This window comes from Paramormyrops kingsleyae, chromosome 7, assembly GCF_048594095.1.
Source record: "Paramormyrops kingsleyae isolate MSU_618 chromosome 7, PKINGS_0.4, whole genome shotgun sequence".
NCBI lineage: Eukaryota > Metazoa > Chordata > Actinopteri > Osteoglossiformes > Mormyridae > Paramormyrops > Paramormyrops kingsleyae.
Genome location: NC_132803.1, coordinates 13,120,666 through 13,142,392, shown reverse-complemented (window position 1 = coordinate 13,142,392; position 21,727 = coordinate 13,120,666). Strand labels below are relative to the sequence as shown.

At 49.6% G+C, this 21,727-nt stretch overlaps 1 protein-coding gene across 2 annotated transcripts in view; it reads left to right on the top strand.

Moving 5' to 3' along the window:
* plppr1 (phospholipid phosphatase related 1) overlaps window positions 1–21,727 on the top strand; it is a 47,202-nt gene that overhangs the window by 15,037 nt on the left and 10,438 nt on the right. Inside the window, exons 1-2 of one of the 2 annotated variants that reach the window (XM_023808218.2) lie at window positions 1,680–1,879; window positions 13,606–13,699. In XM_023808218.2, the coding sequence (XP_023663986.1) occupies window positions 13,616–13,699 (84 nt within the window). In that variant the 5' untranslated portion in view covers window positions 1,680–1,879; window positions 13,606–13,615. Of the gene's footprint in view, window positions 1–1,679; window positions 1,880–13,605; window positions 13,700–21,727 lie in introns of those variants that run through there. The other variant, XM_072714327.1, reaches the window with a different exon arrangement.

Below are 21,727 nucleotides of genomic sequence, written 5' to 3'. Positions count from 1 at the left end.
AAGATCTGCTATTCTAACTCAATTAGCATGGCAGAGTGATCTCCAGCCTTGTTCTCATCAACACTCGCACCTGTGTTAACGAAAGAATCACTGAAATGATGTCAGTAGGTCCTTTCCTGGCAGGGCTGAAATGCAGTGGAAATGGGTTTTTTGGGATTAAGTTCATTTTCATGGCAAAGAGGGACTTTGCATATACTCCAGAATGTTATGAAGATGATCAGATGAATTGCAATTAACTGCAAACTGTCATAATAAAAACTGAAACAGCAGACTTTATGAAAAATTTTATCTCTCAAAACTTTTGGACACAGCTGTACATTAATATGCAATTAAATGTGAATTGAAAACTCAATCATTTCATGAAGAGAAAACAAATTCAACATTCCTTGCTGCAAAAACTTGTGTGTGTGTGAACGTGTTAACTTGTGTAAGGAAATAAATATTGGTATTCGTTTAATGGCATCAACAGATGTAAGCTTTATAACAAAACCCTTAACGTTCTTGTTTATCGCACAGAATTTGCATTTTCAAATCGCCTGCTTTTTATTTTACCCTGGCTGCAACAGGAGAGCTGCATCATAACCACTAATTGTGAAGTTCTGCTAGCCCACGCGGTCCTCACTGTCTCGTCTAACAAACCAGACATTTATGGAGGAGCTGTCTTTATCTCTTCAAGCGGGACCTCAAGAATGGCTCCCAGATCATGAAACTGCATAGGCTAGAAATTAGTCTGAATAATAGAGAATTCCGTGCATTTGCCGGGGCTGTGTGGATGGGGAGGCTCGGATCGGTGTTAAACCGCTGAGTTACCAGTCAGCCGCGCCTGCGGGCTTCTGGTCTCCCGGTAATGAGGCGTACAGTAGCCAAGGGACAGTCATCGAAAAGGAGTTTCGGCGGATCATCCACAGAAACCGAAGGGACTCCTGAGATTATGTCTTCATCACTGCCTCAAGAAACAAACCGCTCGGCAGTGAAGCTTATGTGAGGGATAGCAGTCATTGAAGAGCACGCACACAGAGCCTTGACATCCTCAGTGATTTGATTTTTAATTATTTAAGTCAAACTTTGCAAATGCGGTGTTACTTTTGAATAACACCGTTCCACATTGAAACTCGCAGGCACGTAATAACTGATAGATGATTAGTGTGGTGCTGTTGGTGTGTTTTAGCGGACAGACTCGTTACGTTTTTATTTGTATATTTATACTGGTTTATTTATAATCCGAGCATGGTGTCACACTCTGGCACCTTGTTCTGGATGGAAAATCATCAGGGCAAAGACACTGTAAGCTTTGATTTTTGCGTCCCATTAAGCATTTGGGCAGCCGGTCCCGTTCACAGCCGCCTGGTTTCCGGGTGTCCCCCTGACGCTGTACTCGTTACAGTTCGCGTCCCCCGTCTACTACTGTGTGTCATCCAGTCCCTACGTGTCCTCCCTTCCTGGTGTGTCCCCTGGTATGTTTGTGTCCGCTCACTTTGCTGCGTGTTCCCCCCAGTCTCTCCATATCCATCACTCCCCGTGTCCCCCTCTCTCTGCTGTGTCCCCCTCTCTCCCTGTCCCCCTCTATTTGCTGTGTGTCCCTCGCTCTCTCCGTGTCCCCCTCTCTCTACTGTGTGTGCGCCTGGTCTCTGTATGCCTGACTGAGCTCCGTGTGTCCGCCTGTTACGCTCCGCCTCCTGCTCACAGCGCCCCTGTCCGTCCTCTTTAATATACAGCACATTCTCTAATCGTTTCCCGGGAACGTGTCGACGAACCGCTGGGTGGGGAATCGCACAAAAAGAAAAGGGAGAACCGCGGAGTAGGATGCGTCCTTCCCGGGACCACTTGCTTTTCGCTTAGATGGATTTGCGCCTGCACAGGAGCACGGCTTGATCACACGGTAAGTTGCAAATGCTGCCGCCGAGGCGGCGTCGCTATTGTTTGCTGCGCCGCAAGACGTGTGCAAGGTCGCATCTTGAAGTCGCGTTGCAGAAGTTTCTTTTTTCCCTGATGTAAATCGCCGTGCTGAACCCAAAGAGACTGTTACAAGCATGCACCTTGCAGGAGCATCGTCTGGCAACACAGTCTTCCAGTGCTAGTCAGCATCCCGATGCACAGAAAGGGAGACGGTGCTTTTTTTTTTTTGCTGGGTAGTGGGACCGGTGGTGGATGAACAAACACAAGGGCTGAAGTGCGTGTACATGTGGTTAGGGTGATGGGGGATGTCGCCTGAAGCTTCTTTTATGCATTGACTCACTGTGTTAGATTAGATTTTTTTAAATGACACTGGTTACCGATCTGTATTAATGTGTTTCCTTATGCGTCCACAGTCACGTTTCTTTTTGGTGGTGGATATTCAGGGGTTGTGGTACACCTCCTGGTTACATGTACCGCACACACACACACCCAAGGTTTTGTGTATTTCTCTATTGAAACTGATGCTGAATATTAATGGACGGCAGTGAGAGATCGGACGTGTTGCTTTGTACACCTGCCGATGTGATTTTGTTTTATTCAAAAAGCAAATGTTTAAAATCCGTCGTATCCATTCATACTGGTAGATTCTTTTGTTGGTTTACAAGCGACACCTTGAACTGCTGACCATACCACCCGATTGCATTGAGGAGATGAGTTTTATGTGCGTGAAGAACGACATTTATATGCCATATGCTCGCCGAGTAGACCTCCAACAGATACCTTTCATAAGCTTTAAAACCCCAAAGCGGACCTACATGTGAACCCGTGTACGGTGAAGGCTTCCTACCATGCGTGTGTGGGATTGACATCCTACGAGCAGCCTGACTGTAGGTAACTGACACATGCTGTTTGTGCTGTTATGACCGCCGCCTGCGCATGAATGCGAGAAAGGCATCAAACCGAGCACGTCCTTCTCCTACGGGAGTGTCATGGTTCAGGATGCTGGGATTCCTCTGACATGTTCCCACGGCAGCTGTGTTGTCCATCCTTTTTTTATGATGGGAAAACCGCACAGACATGCAAGCACTGGAGTTAAAATAAAGCCTTGGAACTTTAACAGGGGCTTTTGTTTATGGAAAATTCTCCAGTCGAGTGACCCCGAGCGCTACTGGCAGAGCTGCAGCAGCAGACTTTTTGAAAGCGACACTCTGCGGAGTCCAGGGGGCGTGAGAGGAGTCTGGCCGCACAAAATTCCTGTCCAGTCCACAGCTTGGAAGAGGATGTTTGTCTCAAAGGACCGGAGGAAACTGCATGCATAAATGTGAGGGCGGTGTTGGGGCTGAATAGGTAGCCTGAATTATTCAGTATTTCAGCATCTTTGGGGAGTCTGCTGCAGTCTGCACCTGATGGTTCAGTAAGGATTTTGGGAAAACTTTTTCAGTTGGGAGATTAATTTAAATAATTAATTTTAGCATGCATTTGGACATTTGGCATTTTTTGGCCCTGATGGGGATGGTGTGGAACCCTGGTGGGATGGTGATGATGGGGGTGAACGAGTCTGCGAGAAGATCCTTGGGTGTTTACGTTGGAATTCTGACCCAGATGATGGGATGGACGGGGTTGTCACTGTGAGTGCTGTTGCTGTGTGTTGACAGTCACTGTCAGGTTTAACCCACTTTCTGTTGGCTGCTGCTCTGGTCCCCATTGGGTTAAACAGATGTGCTGAATTGATGTAAAACGGGAAGTTCTGGAAGCCCACAGTGATAGACGCTGAGCTGTGAGTCCCGCCTGTTGTAGTGTTGTACGACCCCTTTCTCCCATTGAGAGCTGAATCTTCCCGATGCCACGTAGTCGATCTGGACTTTTTTGGCCCGAACAGACGAGGACGCAGCCAGGCCGTTGCTGTTGTTTCTTTAACACCATCTTCCTTGACTGCTGGGCTAATCATCTGTAGAATTTGCCAGAAAGAGGGCATGAACCATATTGTAGGCTAGCCTGGGCCATTCCACTTTGATATTGCTCTTTAAAGTAGCAGCTCTCTGTCGTATTTTTTTTTTTGTATTGTGCCAAAATGTAACTGTGAATCCAAGAGAGAGTGACCATTTGTCCCTGAGCACGTAAGTGACCTCACATATGGATGTGTGTGTGTGTGTGTGTGTGTGTGTGTGTGAGAGAGAGAGAGAGAGACAGAGAGAGAAAGAGAGAGAAATGAACCTCAACGGAAACTTGTGCATCACATCACATTATATATAGCCAATAAACTGCCATTTTCTCAGTGAAGTAAGGGTTACATACTTTGCAGCTTTGTAATGACTGGCTGGAATTTAATGAGTGTCCAGGTGTCCTGTATCGTAGTCGAGGTCCGGCTGTCCTAAATGTGTTTATGTCCGTTTGGCCTTTTCCTTCTTGACTCGTTTCTGAGCTTGCGACCCTCTGGAGGGGGGGGCTTATGGTGTCAGGGGTGAACAGCAGCGATTAGCCGCTGGCAGGTAACGCTTCCGGTCCAGCCTATGATTTCGCCCCTTCATGAAATGTCACGTTAATTTTTGCCGGTTTTTTTAACCTTTTTCCCAGTCTGTGCCTTATTTTTCAAAAACTGCACTGAGATTATTCATTGAAATGTGATGATTGTTTAACGGTTTAAAATTGAGCAAATTTCTTCTAGTAGCCTACAAAAAAGCACGCAGTAAACTAGATAGGTTGGAAAATCAAAAAAAAAAATTCAGGTGATTCCCCCTTGGAAATAAGTAGTGTCCCCTCTCACCAGGTTAGGGGACACCCCAATAGTCATAACTCGGAAACGGTTAAGGATAATGAAATGTCTTTATTTGGTATCACAATAAAATATCCTACTTATTAAATCTAATCTGGGCAATTTTCAGTCTATATCTACTTCTAGTTGCCTTTGATTGTGTAGATGCTTCTGGAAATGTTTTTCTTTTCGTGATGTGAAGGGAAATGTAGGGTGGATAACATTGTGGGTCGAGTCCTGAATCTAGAGTAACTAGAGGCACTGCCGCGGTGCCCGTTTTAGGTGGCACGCCTGGCTGCACTGCCAGTTCGGATCAGCCGCGGTCCTGGTGCCCTCTAGCCACACGCCAGTACACATTTGAAGGAGGACGGCCGCACTGGTCACAGCGACTTAACCAAACGGAATGGTTATGTGTGGCATGGAGGCATTTCTGCTGCACGCGCTCCCCCAGTGCGTCGTTATCGGGCTCCGTCCCAGGGAGGCCGGCGGCCCCAGGGCATGCTGTCAGCTCTCGGCAAGGCGGGCCTCCACTGGCATGCATTCTGGTGCCTTCCCTGTTCCTGTGGGACCCGCACAGGCAATCCCACGCTCATTTGTATGCAGCCAAGTCAGCGCTGAATTCTGGCGGGAGTCGTACCTGCAGATCCAGTCGGGGGACGTGCCAGTTAATGGGCCGTTGTCTCACTCTAAATTCAGGCCTGCCAGATGCTGTTAGGTCTTTTAAAGTGGTTTTTGTAAAGTGACATGTAATCAGTTTCGTTACAAATGTTTAGTATCTGTTTGGTACCCTGGGGCCAGAAGCTGTGATGCATCAAGCTTTTAAAAATATGAATCTGAACAAAATTGAGAGGAAGATTTGTGTAAATGAAATGATTAGTGCTCTAAACTTGGCCTTGAAGAGTTAGTTGGCTTTGACTCTGTGGCTATGCACTGATTGCCGTGGTTGTGTAAGAGACAGCGCCCCCAGCAGGAGGCCCGCATCACTGCGGCATTTGGGCTGATATCCACAGACACTCGCCCTGTGTTGTAGGTAGGATTGGTAGCATTGGGTTTGGTGAATCCTTGACTGTTCAGGTTCTCTTGGTCAGGCTGGTGTTGAGCCAGAGCCTATCCTGGGAGGAACCGGTCCACACGTTCTGTCACGGGATGCTTTTCGGCCTGCACACATACACAGACCTGCACTCATTTAGAGACATCGGTCCACCTCCACTGCATGTCTTTGGATGATGGGAGGTAGCTAGAGGAAAGCCACAAAAGTGGGGGGGGGGGCATGCACAGACCTAGGGTTCGAACCCTAAGTGTGTCATCCAGAATTTTTCTTCATTTTGGTAAAACAGCTATATACCATGGATAAAGCAGTAAAATGCCTGGCCCTCACTAAAGATTGAAACAGGAACTGAGCTGAATGAGGATCAATGAAATTACGGCGTTCAATTTAAATCCCCTCTTTGTTCTTCGTGGAATGTTTAAATCAGCAGAAGATCCCTGCTTTATTTATTAAGTTTGTGTCCCTGTGGTATCACCAGCCCAGCAAAGGCTCACCCTCTGTGGTATCACCGGCCCAGCAAAGGCCCACCTTCCGTGGTATCACCGGCCCAGCAAAGGCCCCACCCTCTGTGGTATCACCGGCCCAGCAAAGGCCCACCCTCTGTGGTATCACCGGCCCAGCAAAAGCCCACCTTCTGTGGTATCACTGTCCCAGCAAAGGTCCACCTTCTGTGGTATCACTGTCCCAGCAAAGGTCCACCTTCTGTGGTATCACCGGCCCAGCAAAGGCCCACCCTCTGTGGTATCACTGTCCCAGCAAAGGCCCACCTTCTGTGGTATCACTGTCCCAGCAAAGGTCCACCTTCTGTGGTATCACTGTCCCAGCAAAGGCCCACCCTCTGTGGTATCACCGGCCCAGCAAAGGCTCACCCTCTGTGGTATCACCGGCCCAGCAAAGGCTCACCCTCTGTGGTATCACCGGCCCAGCAAAGGCCCACCCTCTGTGGTATCACCGGCCCAGCAAAGGCCCACCCTCTGTGGTATCACCGGCCCAGCAAAAGCCCACCTTCTGTGGTATCACTGTCCCAGCAAAGGTCCACCTTCTGTGGTATCACTGTCCCAGCAAAGGTCCACCTTCTGTGGTATCACCGGCCCAGCAAAGGCCCACCCTCTGTGGTATCACTGTCCCAGCAAAGGCCCACCTTCTGTGGTATCACTGTCCCAGCAAAGGTCCACCTTCTGTGGTATCACTGTCCCAGCAAAGGCCCACCCTCTGTGGTATCACCGGCCCAGCAAAGGCTCACCCTCTGTGGTATCACCGGCCCAGCAAAGGCCCACCCTCTGTGGTATCACCGGCCCAGCAAAGGCCCACCCTCTGTGGTATCACCGGCCCAGCAAAGGCCCACCTTCTGTGGTATCACCGGCCCTCTGTGTGCCGCGCTTTTACCCTTTTATAGATACAGTATTTATTGCTGACTTTAGATGAAACGCAGGCACCTTCCTGTTAGTAAGGCGGCCATATAAACTTCATAACGGTTTGAAATGTAGTCTCTGAGGCACAAATTGTTCTTGTGTTTGTGTTTTCCCCCTCAGTTTTCATAAAAACATGACCATTAGTACCAGGACGCGAGCCAACCCTCGAAGCATTGTGCGAGTGGCAATATTTTTGCCCGAGGGGGGGAAATGGAGACTACTGTCAAGATTTTTCAAAATCATCACTGGCTCCTTAATGCTGGCAGGAATGAAGACACTTTGTGCCAGAATTAAGGGCACAGTGCAGTGCACTTTAAATGAATTTGGGTCAGAGTTGCCTCGATACGGTGTGACCTCCCAGGAGCCTGTTTTAATGTGCTTTCCACGCGTGTAAGTCGATTCAGCCTCTGCTGCTCTGCTTTTCCTAGCCGCATGCATGACCCGGTCAGCCCCTTGCTCTCTGCCTACAGTCCTCCGGCCTCTTACAATGTCGGCGGTCTCTCTGTACGCGGTAGACGTAACCCGTAGCGACTTGGGTGTGGTTCTGCGTTTTAAGGGAGCCCAGGCATAGCTTTCCTTGGGAGGTTCTGTCATGATCATCTCACATCCTCCACAACGCAGGTAGATCAGGGACCCTGTGTCTCTGCCTGTAGCAGGAGGAGGCCCCCAGGTCCGGGGGAGGAAGGCCGGTCGTCTCGGGGGATTGACTGACCTGAGACTGCAGGACCTCCATGTGGAGGTGGGTGTCCATGCGGATTTCAGGAAGTGTGGTCCAGGTTAAATAGCTTTTGCATTGTGCTGCTCAATAGCTGGTTAGTGTGGACAGTTTGTGCTTTATTTTTTGTTTGGGTGCAGGCAGCGATTTTATTTCCTTTTTGACATATCGCAATTACTTACTGTAGGATACTCATTTCATTGCCTGTGTGTACCGCTGTTTGCTGTGCTGTTGTGCATTTGAAAAATAAACTTTGATTTGATTTGATAGCTATAATATGTTCCCGACACACAAGTCTATCAGGTACTGGGCGCCTCCAGATTCCTACCTTAAGGCATTTACGACTCGCGGTTAAAATGATCCGTAAGTGTTTTTCCCGCCCACGACGGCAGAATTCACACTGGGGTTCCTCTCATGGGCCTGGTTTTGAAGTGTGGATCCCCAAGGCTGTCGAGATGAGCATATCATCACCGCGCAGCGCGTCACGGCACTGAGCAGAAGCATTTGGTCTCTTTATAGCAGTATTAAAAAGGGAGCTTTAAGTATCCATGGCAACGCTGTTGTGATTCCTAACGATAAATATTATATTTCCATCGGGTAATGTTTGTTTTGAGTCTGACTGATTTTGGAAGCTGTTTCAACAGATTTTTTTAGATAATGTGGTTAGATTGTGATATTTATAATGTACTGCGTGTGTGCATGTACACACACAGATTTAAGTTCCTTGTTCAAACAGAGGTATGGGTCCCCCCCCCAGGACTCTGCAGCCTTTGGGAACCTACTGGGTGATTTTAAAGTCAGACTATGTGCATTATAGCCAGACTGCTGATGTGGGGCGGCACCTGACGATCTGGGTAATGGCCCTTCGGACACCGGCCTCCCACAGACCTGAGTAGCTGCTCCTCCTGTTGAGTGCAAACAGATTAATTGATGGCTGAGGTATTATTTACTTTTCTCTGATATCTGCAGATGTGTGAGCTGGCAAAGGATGGACTGATTTTAATTGACGGGCGCTGTAGTGGTTCGTGTAAAAACATTACTGATGGGGAGAAAAAAATCAGCAGTTTCTGCTGCCTGTTGCGTAACAGAATTGGTGTCATTTTGTGGAAAATCTTCAGTTTTATAGCTGTTTCTTGAGAGGTCAATGGACAAGCTTGTACTTGGAGAGCATTAGATACAATGCGTGTGTCCGTGCTGTATCTTAAACACTGCATCTTCTCATCAAATAACCCTATAGAACTGTAGTGTGTCAGTGCCCTGCAGTGCACTGGCTTCCCATCCAGGCATTCAGCCTGACCTTCACCTGATTCCCGTCAGGCTGCGTGTGGAGCTCGTCTGGATGGACAGTCTTGACTAGTCACCATTTAACCATGATTTTGAGTGATTTTTCAATGTAAATTTGGTCCATGGATCTTACATGAGCAGTATGCTGGACGATGTCAAACGCGGGAATCCAGGGAATGATGGGGTTAAAATGGCCCCAGGAACCTGCCTGTTCTTCATCTCTCTAGTGTTGTCGTTTTTAATAAGTGGGCATCTCCATTGCTGGAGCAGACGAGTCCAGTGCGTCCTGCTCTTCGAAGCCCGGACCATTATCCCGGCGTCGTTTTCCCGTGCACACGGGAAATCCACAGATTTGTACAAACAAATGTTTCTGTCGGCACGCCGCTCCTTCCGTTTGCCCCAAAGGCAGCGTGTCCCTCTTTCGGCAGTTATATCTCTCTGTCACTGAGCTTTCCAAACATCGGGAGCTGTGTACCGTTAGGAAAAAAGCAATTTCTTCTGGCAAGCAAAGAGGGGGATCTCTTACTTCCGGACGAGGACATAACAAGCCGAATGTGGAAACCGATCCAGTGGCACCTTGTTTTTTCCCAGTATCTAATCAATTAGCAAAGAGAGGGGTGAGCTCAGTAATCCGAAGCGGTGCTGGTGGACCGGGCAGGTCCTCACCTTTGATCGCTCTATTATAGCTAACAGGTCAGATAACTGGGACTGCATGCAGATCTAGACTTGCTGATTGCAATAATGGACCACATTTCTGAAGTCTCAGTCCATGTCTTTCCTGTTGTGTTTTATCCTTAGTCCGTAGTACACCCTCTTGCCCCCCCCCCCCCCCCACTTGTACATGTACACACCCAGCTCCTCAGTGACCTTGTCTGTGGTCATGTTGAAGCGTCTGAGGTGAAACATCATTCAGCCTTAGCCTTGGTGCCATTTCTGATTTGCGGATCTACTCTGCAGAGAGTGCTGCTGTCATATTGGGCCCTGCGCTACATAAAGCAAGCGAACCAGAACCAGCCGGACACTTTCCGGTAAAATGGCAGCCTTAGTTCTGCCCGGCTTTCCTGTTTGCTCGAGCGTAGAGGTACGCTTGAAGCGCCGAGTGACGGAGTAGCGTTAGGTTTCTGAGGTTTGGTTTGAATGGCTGAGAAGCTCTTTGCCCATAACTCCCCCGTAATTCAAACATGAGAGCACTTGGTGTTGGGGGCAGTTCAAGTCGGTCAGCTCCGGCGCGTCTTCAGGCTCATGGTCATGGTTGACTGTTCTGTATTTTTACCATCTTATCTCATTTCTCCCTGCGTCTTGGGCACCTCAGATGTTGGCTTTCCTCTTCTCCCTTATGTTCCTCCCTCTCTTGCCGAGTGTATGCCAAAGTCAGATAGCATGTTAACCGGTTTGCGTCGTCATGCTCGACATCTTCGATGGGGCCCGCGGATGTCTTTACACTGCCTCTCATGGCGCACAGGTGACGATCATGGCGCACAGGTGACGATCACAGTGCACGGCATGGCACCTGTTAGCTGCCCAGACTTGACCACTCAGAAGCACTAACAGTGTTGTGGTCTACGGCCTGCCAGCGTCGTTTTGGGGCGTCGCCAGGCAACCGCAGAATGACTGCAAATGAATGCTGATGTTCAGCAAGCATTGATGGGACACTGCTAGTACAATTTTTCCATTTTATGTAAAAATGGAAAATTGTCCTGTTTTATTTAATGCTTTTATTTTCACGTTTGACAAGCTAATTCATTAGACCATACGGGGGAACACTTCAAAGCCCTAAGCGAAATTCTCATTCAGGTCCTATCAGATAAGTATCAGTGTATATCGATAGATGTGTTTGTAACCATAATGGTATCGCATCCAGTGTCATGCTCACCTGCAGCCCGGTCTCCTGCTCTTTCTCTGTGTCCCCTTTGGTTGATCAGAGAGTGATCATCACATCTCATTCTTCTCCCCTTCCCTCACATCTATTTCAGCTAATTAAGGGCCGGATTAGTAGTTAATTAGCTTGATGAGTAGGTCATTGTGTTCTTCAGAACATCTGTCCTTCAATCCTTATTCTGCTGGGCAGTCGCCCTTCACTTTGAAGAATAAAACAAAAAACTGATACTGTTGTTTGTTTTGTTGCTTTTGATGCAATTTGATCCTCAAGCAACTATCAAATTTTCTCATTTATACCGTTTTATGTGTTTATACAGCTGAATCAGCATGTCAACTAAAGCAGTTCAGACTCTCTCTTGGAGCTTAAACCAAGATCTCCAGGTCACACACAAACATCCCAAACTATTAAACTTTTATATAAAAGTGCTCCAATTAGCCTGGAGTCTTACCCTTAATCTCACTGTGCAAAGGGAGGTTGTACTGAGAAGGTAACTGCAAAAATGACAGGCGGGTATGTTAGTCCGTCAGCAGAGGACTCCCGGCCCAACTGTGGAACCTTTGTCACGAACAGCATGACAGAGAAGCAGCAGTTTTTGTTTCCTGGAAAATTTCAACCTCTTACATCATCAAGCCGTTTTCCTCCCAGGCATTTGAGTAGATTCATGCAGTGTGCAAAGCGGGGAGTTCAGAGCGGTGAAACGCTGCAGCGGGATCCAGGCTGCGGGCAAATGGGAACCTAGAATCATCTGGAACTGTTATAGATTACAAATGTGGAGTGTATATGGCTGTCAATGGAGAGGTTTTACCACCCTGGGAACAATGGGGGTGGGGGGGTGTTCAGCCCTGTAACTTAAGCTTTTGATGTTTGGCTCTCAGATCGTTAATGAATTCTGTAGCTCTGATGGGAATCAGATTAAGATTCTGTTATTACAGTCATTTTCGTACAGTTATTGCTATTATGCGTGTTTTGTCAGTTCCCTGGGTTCAGCGCGTCCGCCGTTTCCAATCTTCTGCAAATGGAGGTACGTTCCAGTAGAGCGGCAGCATTTAGCTGCTCATCTCACCTGACTTCATCACTCTGCAGAGACGGAGATGATGAGGTGTGCTGCGGCTCTATGACCTCCTGGGGCTGCTCGGATGTGAACTCGTGCAGGCCGCCGGTGATTGTACACACAGATTCGGCCTGATCGTGGAGGTTTTTGGATGGGATGGTGCCAATGGCAGATTGAGACCTGAGCACATCTGGCGTATGCGCCAGGTAAGGTAGAAGCAGAGAAAAATGGGATTAGGTGCCTGGTCTTGGAGATTTCCTGAGCTCCACTGGTACCTCTGGCACTATGAGGAGCCTTCAGGAAGTTGTACTTCAGCAAGGACGCACCTTCTTGAGTATCCTAATCCTTCAGGAAGTTGTACTTCTGCAAGGACACACTTTATTGAGTATCCTGATCCCATCAGGTGGAAGCCCAATATGAACCCCCATGCCAGAGACGTGATGAGGTAGAAATGCTGCAACTATACTGTCAGAATTTGGCTTGAGACCAGTACAAAATTCTGCGCTCACATGACCCGAGAGTATTCTACAAATCAAGTACATTATGCTCCAGAGTTTGTTGAGTCTATAGCTGTATTCTTTGGAGAATAACCTGAGCATATAACATCTTCCTCCATTTCGATAGCAGCCTATCTGCTGGCCTCTCTTGCGCCCCCTGCTGCCACCAGCCAGCCCGTTTGCTGCGTGGGGACTACGTGACGCACCCCTTTACGGGTCTGTTTACCACCGTCACCCTCGAGTGAAGTGCTTACCCTGAGCCGTCATAGTGAACGGGGTGCCGTAAAAATGGGTTGAGTATAAAATTGAGTTGCCATGGATACAAAAACCTGCTGAGCAAATAATGCATCCCAGAAATGCCTTTTGTACTATGCTGAGACTCTTTTTTTTGCCTTGAAAGTATTAACAGCTGTAAAAACTGTATTATTTCCATAATTCTACTGAAAAATGTTAATTGAGTATATTTGAGTCTTGTGATGTTATATTAGCATTTTACATTTTACAAACTTCAATAAGAATCCCAAGTTCAGTGGTGGCATAACAGGCGTTGCTCCTCGTATCACATCCTTCGTTACTATTCTGATTTCATCCCTGGCTCCCGAGGTGTGGCATCTGCGTTTTCTGTACTTTATGGGGTCTGTCGTTTTGTTCGTGTCGCTCATGTGTGGGCGTGTGCCTATGCATGCTCAAGTGGCTTCCTAATTGGATAAAGGGTTGCTGATGGTGGATGGGTCAGCTGCTCGCAGGGTTATGGGCAGTGTACCTGGCCGGGCCGTCGCCAGTGAGCGGCTTAGGTTTTACGTCACAGCTCGGCTCCTGCCGAATCGCGCTCTGCGTCTCCAGGATCCAACCTGCTGCCTTCCTGCCTCCCCGCCCGCAGTCGGGGTGGAGCAATGGAATTTTCTGAGGTCCGGCCAGCTGGTCCTCACCAGCATATTCCTGTACTACATCTTAGGCTCACAATGTCCCTTCAGGCTGCAGCTGAGGTCTTCATGTCGGACATACCCCAAGGCAGAGGTCTTCACCGCCTTTCCTAGTTGAAGCTGAGATGTTTCCCCTGTGTTTGATTAGATCCTGACCAATGGTGAGACCTACACCCAAGAAGATGGCCTCCGAGAACCTGCTCCGGAGCTACTCCATAATTCCCTGCTTCATCTTTGTTGAGGTGAGTCCCTGCACAGACAAGATGGAAAGGATCTTAATTTTGCTTTGTGTGGTGACTTCTCCCAATCCCAGCATCATCCAAATTGGGATGTCTGTCCTTTTTTGCCGCCCCTGGTGTTCGTGAAAACCAGAAAAGTCTGGTTAAGTTGATTCCTGTCTCCATGGAGATTGGAGCCCTCTGCTTGTTACTGACTTGCTTGCCGGTCGACAGACATTTGTGGATTTTCGCAATCATTCTCTTCACTCGCTGACTGAATTTTGAATATTTCGGTGCTTTGCATCTTTGTGCTGTTGTGTTTAGTTAATGATGGAACCTGAAACGACAGCATGTTGATCACCATGGTGTAGTAATTTGAGACATAGGAAAGGTTCTTCTACAGTCATGTGTTCAGGCCACATGGTGCATTTGCGTGTGTGTGTGTGTGTGTGTGTGTGTGTGTGTGGTTCTGTGAGGTACCTGCTCAGGGACAGTCTGAAGCCTCTCTTGTGTGTTCAAGAGGGAAACTAAACTCCGTCGCTAAGCCGTCGCCAATCTCTTTGGAGAAGTGAGACTTATAAATTGCGAACTTGCTAATCTGTTTCAGGTCTTTAGTGTGTCTGTATACATCAGAGGAGCACGCAGGGCGGACAGGCTGGTTAGAGTCCTGAGCAAATTCGGTTGTGTTTATTTTGTATAGCTTCCGCCTTAACACGGTCTCCCTGAGGTGCATAACCAGGAGGAGAACATCAAAAATCACAACAGTTATAGAAATCCAGAACATATGGATGGATGGATGATTTCCTGGGTTGTGTTGTGAGCCGCTGACAGTCAGGAACGTGCAGTCAGCCCTTTGACCTGTAGGAGCCTGGTGCAGGTTCCCCGGCTCACGCCGCAGTGAGGCGTGCTGCCTTCGACGTGCCCGGTTCTCTGTGAGCTACAGACAGGTGATGTATGATCCCGGTTCCCAGCTTATTCTTGGGTCGCTTCGTTCCGCTGGGGAGATGGACGGCTCTGCCGTGTTCTCGCGCGGCGTCGGCGGGCTTGTGCTGAGTGCGGCGTTTTGGTCCCGCCGCTGTCAGGCCGGCTCTCTTTATAAATAGTTTTTCATTAACTGAAGACATCTGGCCCTTAAGAAGATAAAGAGGAACATGTTTGAAGGTTTATTTACAGGTGCTGCTGGTGGTGCATAGACCGCATAGACATTCGCCGCTTCTCACAGGAGCCAGAGAATGTTACTGAAGCCCCCCCCCCATCCGCCCCCCCCCACCCCCGGAGTGCTTTTATTCCTTATTTTTAAACATTCTTTCTGTTATGTGTCGGGAGGGGGGGGGGGGGGTTGATCATATCATTTGTAACAATGGTATGAATTCCTCTGAGGGTGCGTAAACGGCTCCCTGGCCGTGAGAAGATGCTTACAGTGTCGCTCTGCCCACTTCTGCTCCATCACTTTGTTGTGCCGCTGAGTCTCACGGTGCTGCATCTCGTAACCCGGGAGACGGTCACACGGTGATTCCGCTGACTTGGTGACAGAGGGGACACGAATCGGTGATGGATACCCAGAGGTCAGAATGTATTGATGAATGTCCTAATTAGAATTAGTAAAGAAAAACTAAAAAAACGTTACGCCAGAGGAAGACGCTGCCTGTTTCTTTTATGCTGTACTCCAGTCCACTTGCTCCCAAATAATATTTTGGCCACCCTGCACCCACCCTTGGTATTATACAGGAAGTGACACCCAGACCTGCATCCTTTTTCCTTCCCCCCCCCGACAGGATTTTTGTGTTCTCACCTGCTGAGCCATTTACCACAGCCTGGGCAGGTCTCAGTGCCCCAGGAACAGCCGTATGACGATGCCTAGAGGGCTTCAGGTGTTATGGGGCGGGGGGATAATCACGTATAGCACTCAGACTGGGTCTCAGATGTAGTGTGAATTTTTGCAGTCGTGGTTAGATTTGCCGGCTGTGTCATCTTGGCTTACCCACAATGCACTGCTCTGCTGACTGCGTCAGCCACTTGCTGCCTTGCTCTTCTACCGTTTCCTACGGAAACAAGCCCCTCCCATGTGTCTCAAGACTGGCGTTCAATCGAAAGCCAGATACATTACGGATATAGTTTGGGTCTCTCTCCATTGGCGTTTAATCAATCGTCATAATTAGTGAACCACAGAGATCTGAATGCGCCACCTAATCTTCATCCTTTTGCCTGTTAGCATCATCTGACATCCCTGGATCGGCAGCAGACGGCATTGCCGGGGCAGCAAATCCAGCCCCCACTGTTTTGGAGCCTGCATAATCAACTGCCCCCCCTCCCCCGGAACGCGGGGAGCACAGATGAACGGGGAATGCCATCCAATGGGCGTTCGTTTAGGGTTGTCAGGAACCCGCATTGCCTGATGGGATGGCGTCCGTGGGGTTCGCCCCTGTGAACGGGCTGCTGATGAGTCACCCTGGAAATACAACAGAGCCTCCTACGCGCTGGCGTTTGTTCACGCCTCTCTAAGCTTCACGGATCTCGTGGAAATACCTCCACCCTCCATTCCTTAGCATCCCTCTGAAGCTGCGTGAAGATCGGCCGTCCTTTGTTATCCTTTCGCTATTCATCTGCCTTACCAGAGCTGGGACCGCTGGCCGTAGTGGCTGTGCGGGGGCTAGGCTAGCGAGGGGGGGGGGGCAATCAGCCCACTTATTCCCGAGTTTGTGGAATCGGGCCTGCATCCGTTTCATTGGGTTTACTTGATACTTTTAGCGGGGTGGTTTAGCTTTGATATCAAGGCGAATCCGGCTCGACGTTTCCTTTGAGTTCTGCGACTCTGGCATCCGTCAGCCGGGTCGTGAACCTCATTCCATCACACGGCGAGTTTTCATGGCACGCGGCGGGCGGGAGCTTGAGCGACGTCCCGCTGCGTGATGATGACTAATGCGTTTTGCACGTGCTGCCACCCGCAGTGCCTCTCTGCTCATCTCACACACGCGACGGCCATGCGGTCACTCTGTCTTGTAATATAGTGACATATCAGTGTTAAAATTACGATTCCCCCAATCAATTTCAGACCTTGTTCAGCACAGATATCACGGGATCTTTTCTACTAGGGTTTTGCTGACAAATGTAATATTCTGTATATATGCAAGTCTTTTTTCATGTGGAAGGGTTTGAAGTGAGTGAAATGTTTGATGCAGTTCCACACTCCCCCCTGCAGGAGAAATCAGGGAATTGCCAGTAGGGAGGAAAAAAAATGATCGTTTGTATAAAATTTATGGGAAACTGTAAAATCGGGCTAATAGAGGCGCTAATAAGCTTTCAGAGGAATGTCCCGCTGTCCCAGTGAAGCTGCTTTAATAACTTGTGACACCAGGTGCTGTTAAACCCACAGTAACACAATGAGATTCTTTCCACAGCAATATTTAATATCAAAAATCCATGTGCTGGTGACAGATGGTGCTTTACTGAAGAAAATAACCTGTATCCTTTCCCTTAAATTTATCTCTGGCTGGTTATCGGTTTTATGACGGGGTCTTGCATGAATTATTGATATCTGAAATGGCCCTTTGGAGGTCGATCTGCCACAGGGGTTCAGGCGATCCTCTCTCTGTTTTTGGTTTCAGAGCGGCATTCTGGGTAAATGCCACATGGTACCATCCTCCCCCTCCTGTTATTTGTCACGTTCAAGCCTGACTTTGGTAAACAAGCTATTTTCTGTCAGCTTTTTTCGGTTAAAAAGCAGAGATGCCTGCAGTGGGCGTCCTCTTGGCACGCGGACTCGTCTCACCGCGCCGGGACACAGCCGCCGGTGCTGGAGGCGGGCTGTGAGAGCGAGCCCCCTCTGCTTTGGGGTGGGGGTGTGGGCTGTCTCTGTAGCTCTGGGGCAGCTCTCCTCCTCAGCTTAATTTCGTTATTTATGGCATCTTTAATGGCTGCGGTCTCTGTCACTGCTCGGGGCTCCTTTTGACGTGTGTCACGCCCCACTGCACAGCTCCCCGGCAAGGCTGCATTATGCAACCATCTTTGGGGCTCTCTGCAGGGGGGCCTGTGACACACGGCGGCAAGGGGGCTGTGCCCCACCCCATGTCAGGCGAAGATGAGAGGGAAGCCCTGAGAGGCGTCGGTGACGCTTTCACAGGTAACTACAGGAGAAGAGTCCCTGCTCCCTGTTTATAATGTGTGATTTAAAATGACTTAATGATCCTAGAATTGGTTCCCAAGTGTCTCCCTGGGGACCACGAGCCATTCTGTAAAAATTCTCCATTCCCCCAGGCAGAATGACCCACATAAGAAAGGCTTGAGGGTTGAGGAGTGAGGTTCGAGAGGCTTTGTAGTGTCTGGCCTTTTTATTCCCGGTCCATGTGGAGTAGGTCCGGCGGATAGTGATGGAGGAATGTTCCAGAGCGCCAACACAAATGCCCCGGCGTGCTGATTAGATGAACGCTCGCTCCGCACCATTGTCTTCCAGTCGCCATCTCTCTGTCATTCCCTCTCTAATTTCCAAATCTCCATAGCATCTCCGTGTTTCATCCATGTCTCTTTTGTCCTTTCTTATACCTAAATGCACAGCAGGTGAGTGCAATTTGTCCATATGTAACAATGAGATTTTCACTGTTTATTTAAGGTTGTGTGAGAATCTAAACTTGTCTGTCTTCAGGTTAATACCTGACTGTAGTGGCCCATACCCGGCAGCCGATTGGTGCCTCAGGCTGGCATTGAACCCGTACCCGGCAGCCGATTGGTGCCTCAGGCTGGCATTGAACACGTACCCGGCAGCCGATTGGTGCCTCAGGCTGGCATTGAACCTGTACCCGGCAGCCGATTGGTGCCTCTGCCTGGCATTGAACCCGCGCCCGGCAGCCGATTGGTGCCTCTGCCTGGCATTGAACCCGCGCCCGGCAGCCGATTGGTGCCTCTGCCTGGCATTGAACCCGCGCCCGGCAGCCGATTGGTGCCTCTGCCTGGCATTGAACCCGCGCCCGGCAGCCGATTGGTGCCTCTGCCTGGCATTGAACCCGCGCCCGGCAGCCGATTGGTGCCTCTGCCTGGCATTGAACCCGCGCCCGGCAGCCGATTGGTGCCTCTGCCTGGCATGGAACCCGCGCCCGGCAGCCGATTGGTGCCTCAGGCTGGCATTGAACCCGCGCCCGGCAGCCGATTGGTGCCTCAGGCTGACATTGAACCCGCGCCCGGCAGCCGATTGGTGCCTCTGCCTGGCATTGAACCCGCGCCCGGCAGCCGATTGGTGCCTCTGCCTGGCATTGAACCCGCGCCCGGCAGCCGATTGGTGCCTCTGCCTGGCATTGAACCCGCGCCCGGCAGCCGATTGGTGCCTCTGCCTGGCATTGAACCCGCGCCCGGCAGCCGATTGGTGCCTCTGCCTGGCATTGAACCCGCGCCCGGCAGCCGATTGGTGCCTCTGCCTGGCATTGAACCCGCGCCCGGCAGCCGATTGGTGCCTCTGCCTGGCATTGAACCCGCGCCCGGCAGCCGATTGGTGCCTCTGCCTGGCATTGAACCCGCGCCCGGCAGCCGATTGGTGCCTCTGCCTGGCATTGAACCCGCGCCCGGCAGCCGATTGGTGCCTCTGCCTGGCATGGAACCCGCGCCCGGCAGCCGATTGGTGCCTCTGCCTGGCATTGAACCCGCGCCCGGCAGCCGATTGGTGCCTCTGCCTGGCATGGAACCCGCGTCCGGCAGCCGATTGGTGCCTCTGCCTGGCATTGAACCCGCGCCCGGCAGCCGATTGGTGCCTCTGCCTGGCATTGAACCCGCGCCCGGCAGCCGATTGGTGCCTCTGCCTGGCATTGAACCCGCGCCCGGCAGCCGATTGGTGCCTCTGCCTGGCATGGAACCCGCGTCCGGCAGCCGATTGGTGCCTCTGCCTGGCATGGAACCCGCTTTAAACGCACTGTGGCGGCAGCTCGGGGGCCTTGCTGGGTTTGTCCCCTCATGTCCCCCCGCCTCGGCTACCTGGTTTTCGGTTAAGCTGCACTTTTTGAGACGCACCTTCAGCATTTCTTTGGTGGGAGGAATTTGAGTGGGTTTTTTTTGTTGTTGTTTTTTTTGCTGAGATGAGAGGTGGCACTGATCGTTTCCCCACCCCCCTCTGCTCCGCGGTCCCTGTAGCTTTGTAAGAACTGTACCCCTCCCCGATGCATCCCATAATAAGGTCTCCGCCTTCTGCACATTGCTTGTCTTCATTAAGCAGCTGTTTATATCAGCAGAAGCGCTGACTGGTTTGCATGATGATAGACAACTAAGGGCCCTGTAGGCTCCCCCCAGAGCGCTCCATAAATCTCTGCCCTTTATCTCGCTTTGAATCTTTTTTAAAAGTAAAGAGAAACAAATTAAACAATTATAGACAGCTGCAGCACAATGTCTTTTGGATGATAGGATGCCATGGTTGGTGCATTTCAGGCAATTTCATTTTGGTGAAATTTCATTGAAGGTGGTACGCAGACCTGCATGTCCTGCACATGCGCTGAAAATCTCCCTGAAATTGGCCTGTCTTTCCTGACTCTGAAGCGAGGGGTAAAGACATGTGAAGTCCATCCTCTTCACCAGTGTTTCTCAGACCAGTCCTTGGAGACCCCCCACATGGTCCACGTTTTTGCTCCCTCCCAATTCCTTGAGAGCTGGGAGGGAGCAAAAATGTGGACTGTCTCGGGGTCCCTGACGACTGGTTTGAGAAACACTGCTTTAAATACAAGCTTTTCTCGAAAGCCTCTGCTAGAGATGAATATTACCTTAGATATTTTCTGGACCAGTTAAACCAGTTGTTATGCTGCCCCCTTGTGGTAAACAGCTGAAAGATGCCTGTCAAAGCTGCAAGAAACATCCATGGAGGGTGGAATTACCCTGTGTTGTCAATAAGTGCCTGTTGTAACACAAAGTAACCAATGAAAGATGATAATCCCGCCCTTATGGATACGGAGGCCTCATTTGGCCCGTCAGTTCCAAATTGCATTGTATTTGCCCGATTGGTTTTCTGAGTACGGGTACATGCACCTTCAGTGACTCCAGGAGCTGAAATCTGAGGTGTTTAATACAGTCAGAGCTTCATATTGTAAATAACTTCATGTCCCCGCAGTCTGTCAGTCCAGCATTTATGTTGATTCCCAGCTCTGCTCTCTCTCTCGATGGCAGTGATTAGTTTCTGAGGAAACGTCCTCCTGGAGGGACTAGATTTTTTTTAGTAGGAAAGCCCCACATGGCTAAAAGGTTCAATGTTGTCCCTCTCAGGTCTGGATCTGTGGCCTGTGTCTCTGTCTGCCTGCCTCTCTCTTTCTCTGTCTCTGCCTGTCTGTCTGCCTGCCTCTGTCTCTGCCTGCCTCTCTGTCTATCTGCTTGGCTGCCCCTCTCTCTGTCTCTGCCTCTCTCTCTCTGTCTTTGCCTGTCTGTCTGGCTGCCTCTCTATCTCTCTCTATCTGCCTGCCTCTCTCTGCCTGTCTCTCTCTCTATCTGCTTGGCTGCCTCTCTCTCTGTGTCTCTGTCTGCCTCTACCTGCATACCGTATCACATCTTCAGCCGCTTCCCCTCTTCCCCTGCATGTTGTCTGGAGGTGCTGCTCAGCTCCTGTTAGCTTCTGACTGTAGAGTCCAGTTCATGTGCTAATAATCCCCTTCCTTATTTTCTGTGTTTCTACGGTGAGATACTGGCAGCACCCCCATACCCCCCCCCCCCCCCCCATACCAGGTCCTCAGGGCTTTCACCATACCCTATGGGTTCTTATTCCTGTCCTCATGTTTTTTCAGAGAAGCAGGAAACAGATGTTTGTTTGAGCACCCCAGCTAAAATACGGCTGTTTTAATAGTTTGCATTTTTATCTTCGTTTTATGTTAAAACGATGAATAAAGCAAAAATTCTGTTATAAATACATATGCCTGGAAGCACATCCATGTTGAGGATTAAATTAGATACTGCAGATTGGGTTCTAAATACCAAAAGAGATTAATTAAAAAAAAAAAAAAAACTTATCAGTAACCCAGAAAGCAGAAAATTTCATTACCAGGATCACACCGTCACTCGGAGTTTCCAGGTCAGCTGTTCAATTGGTCATATCTTCAT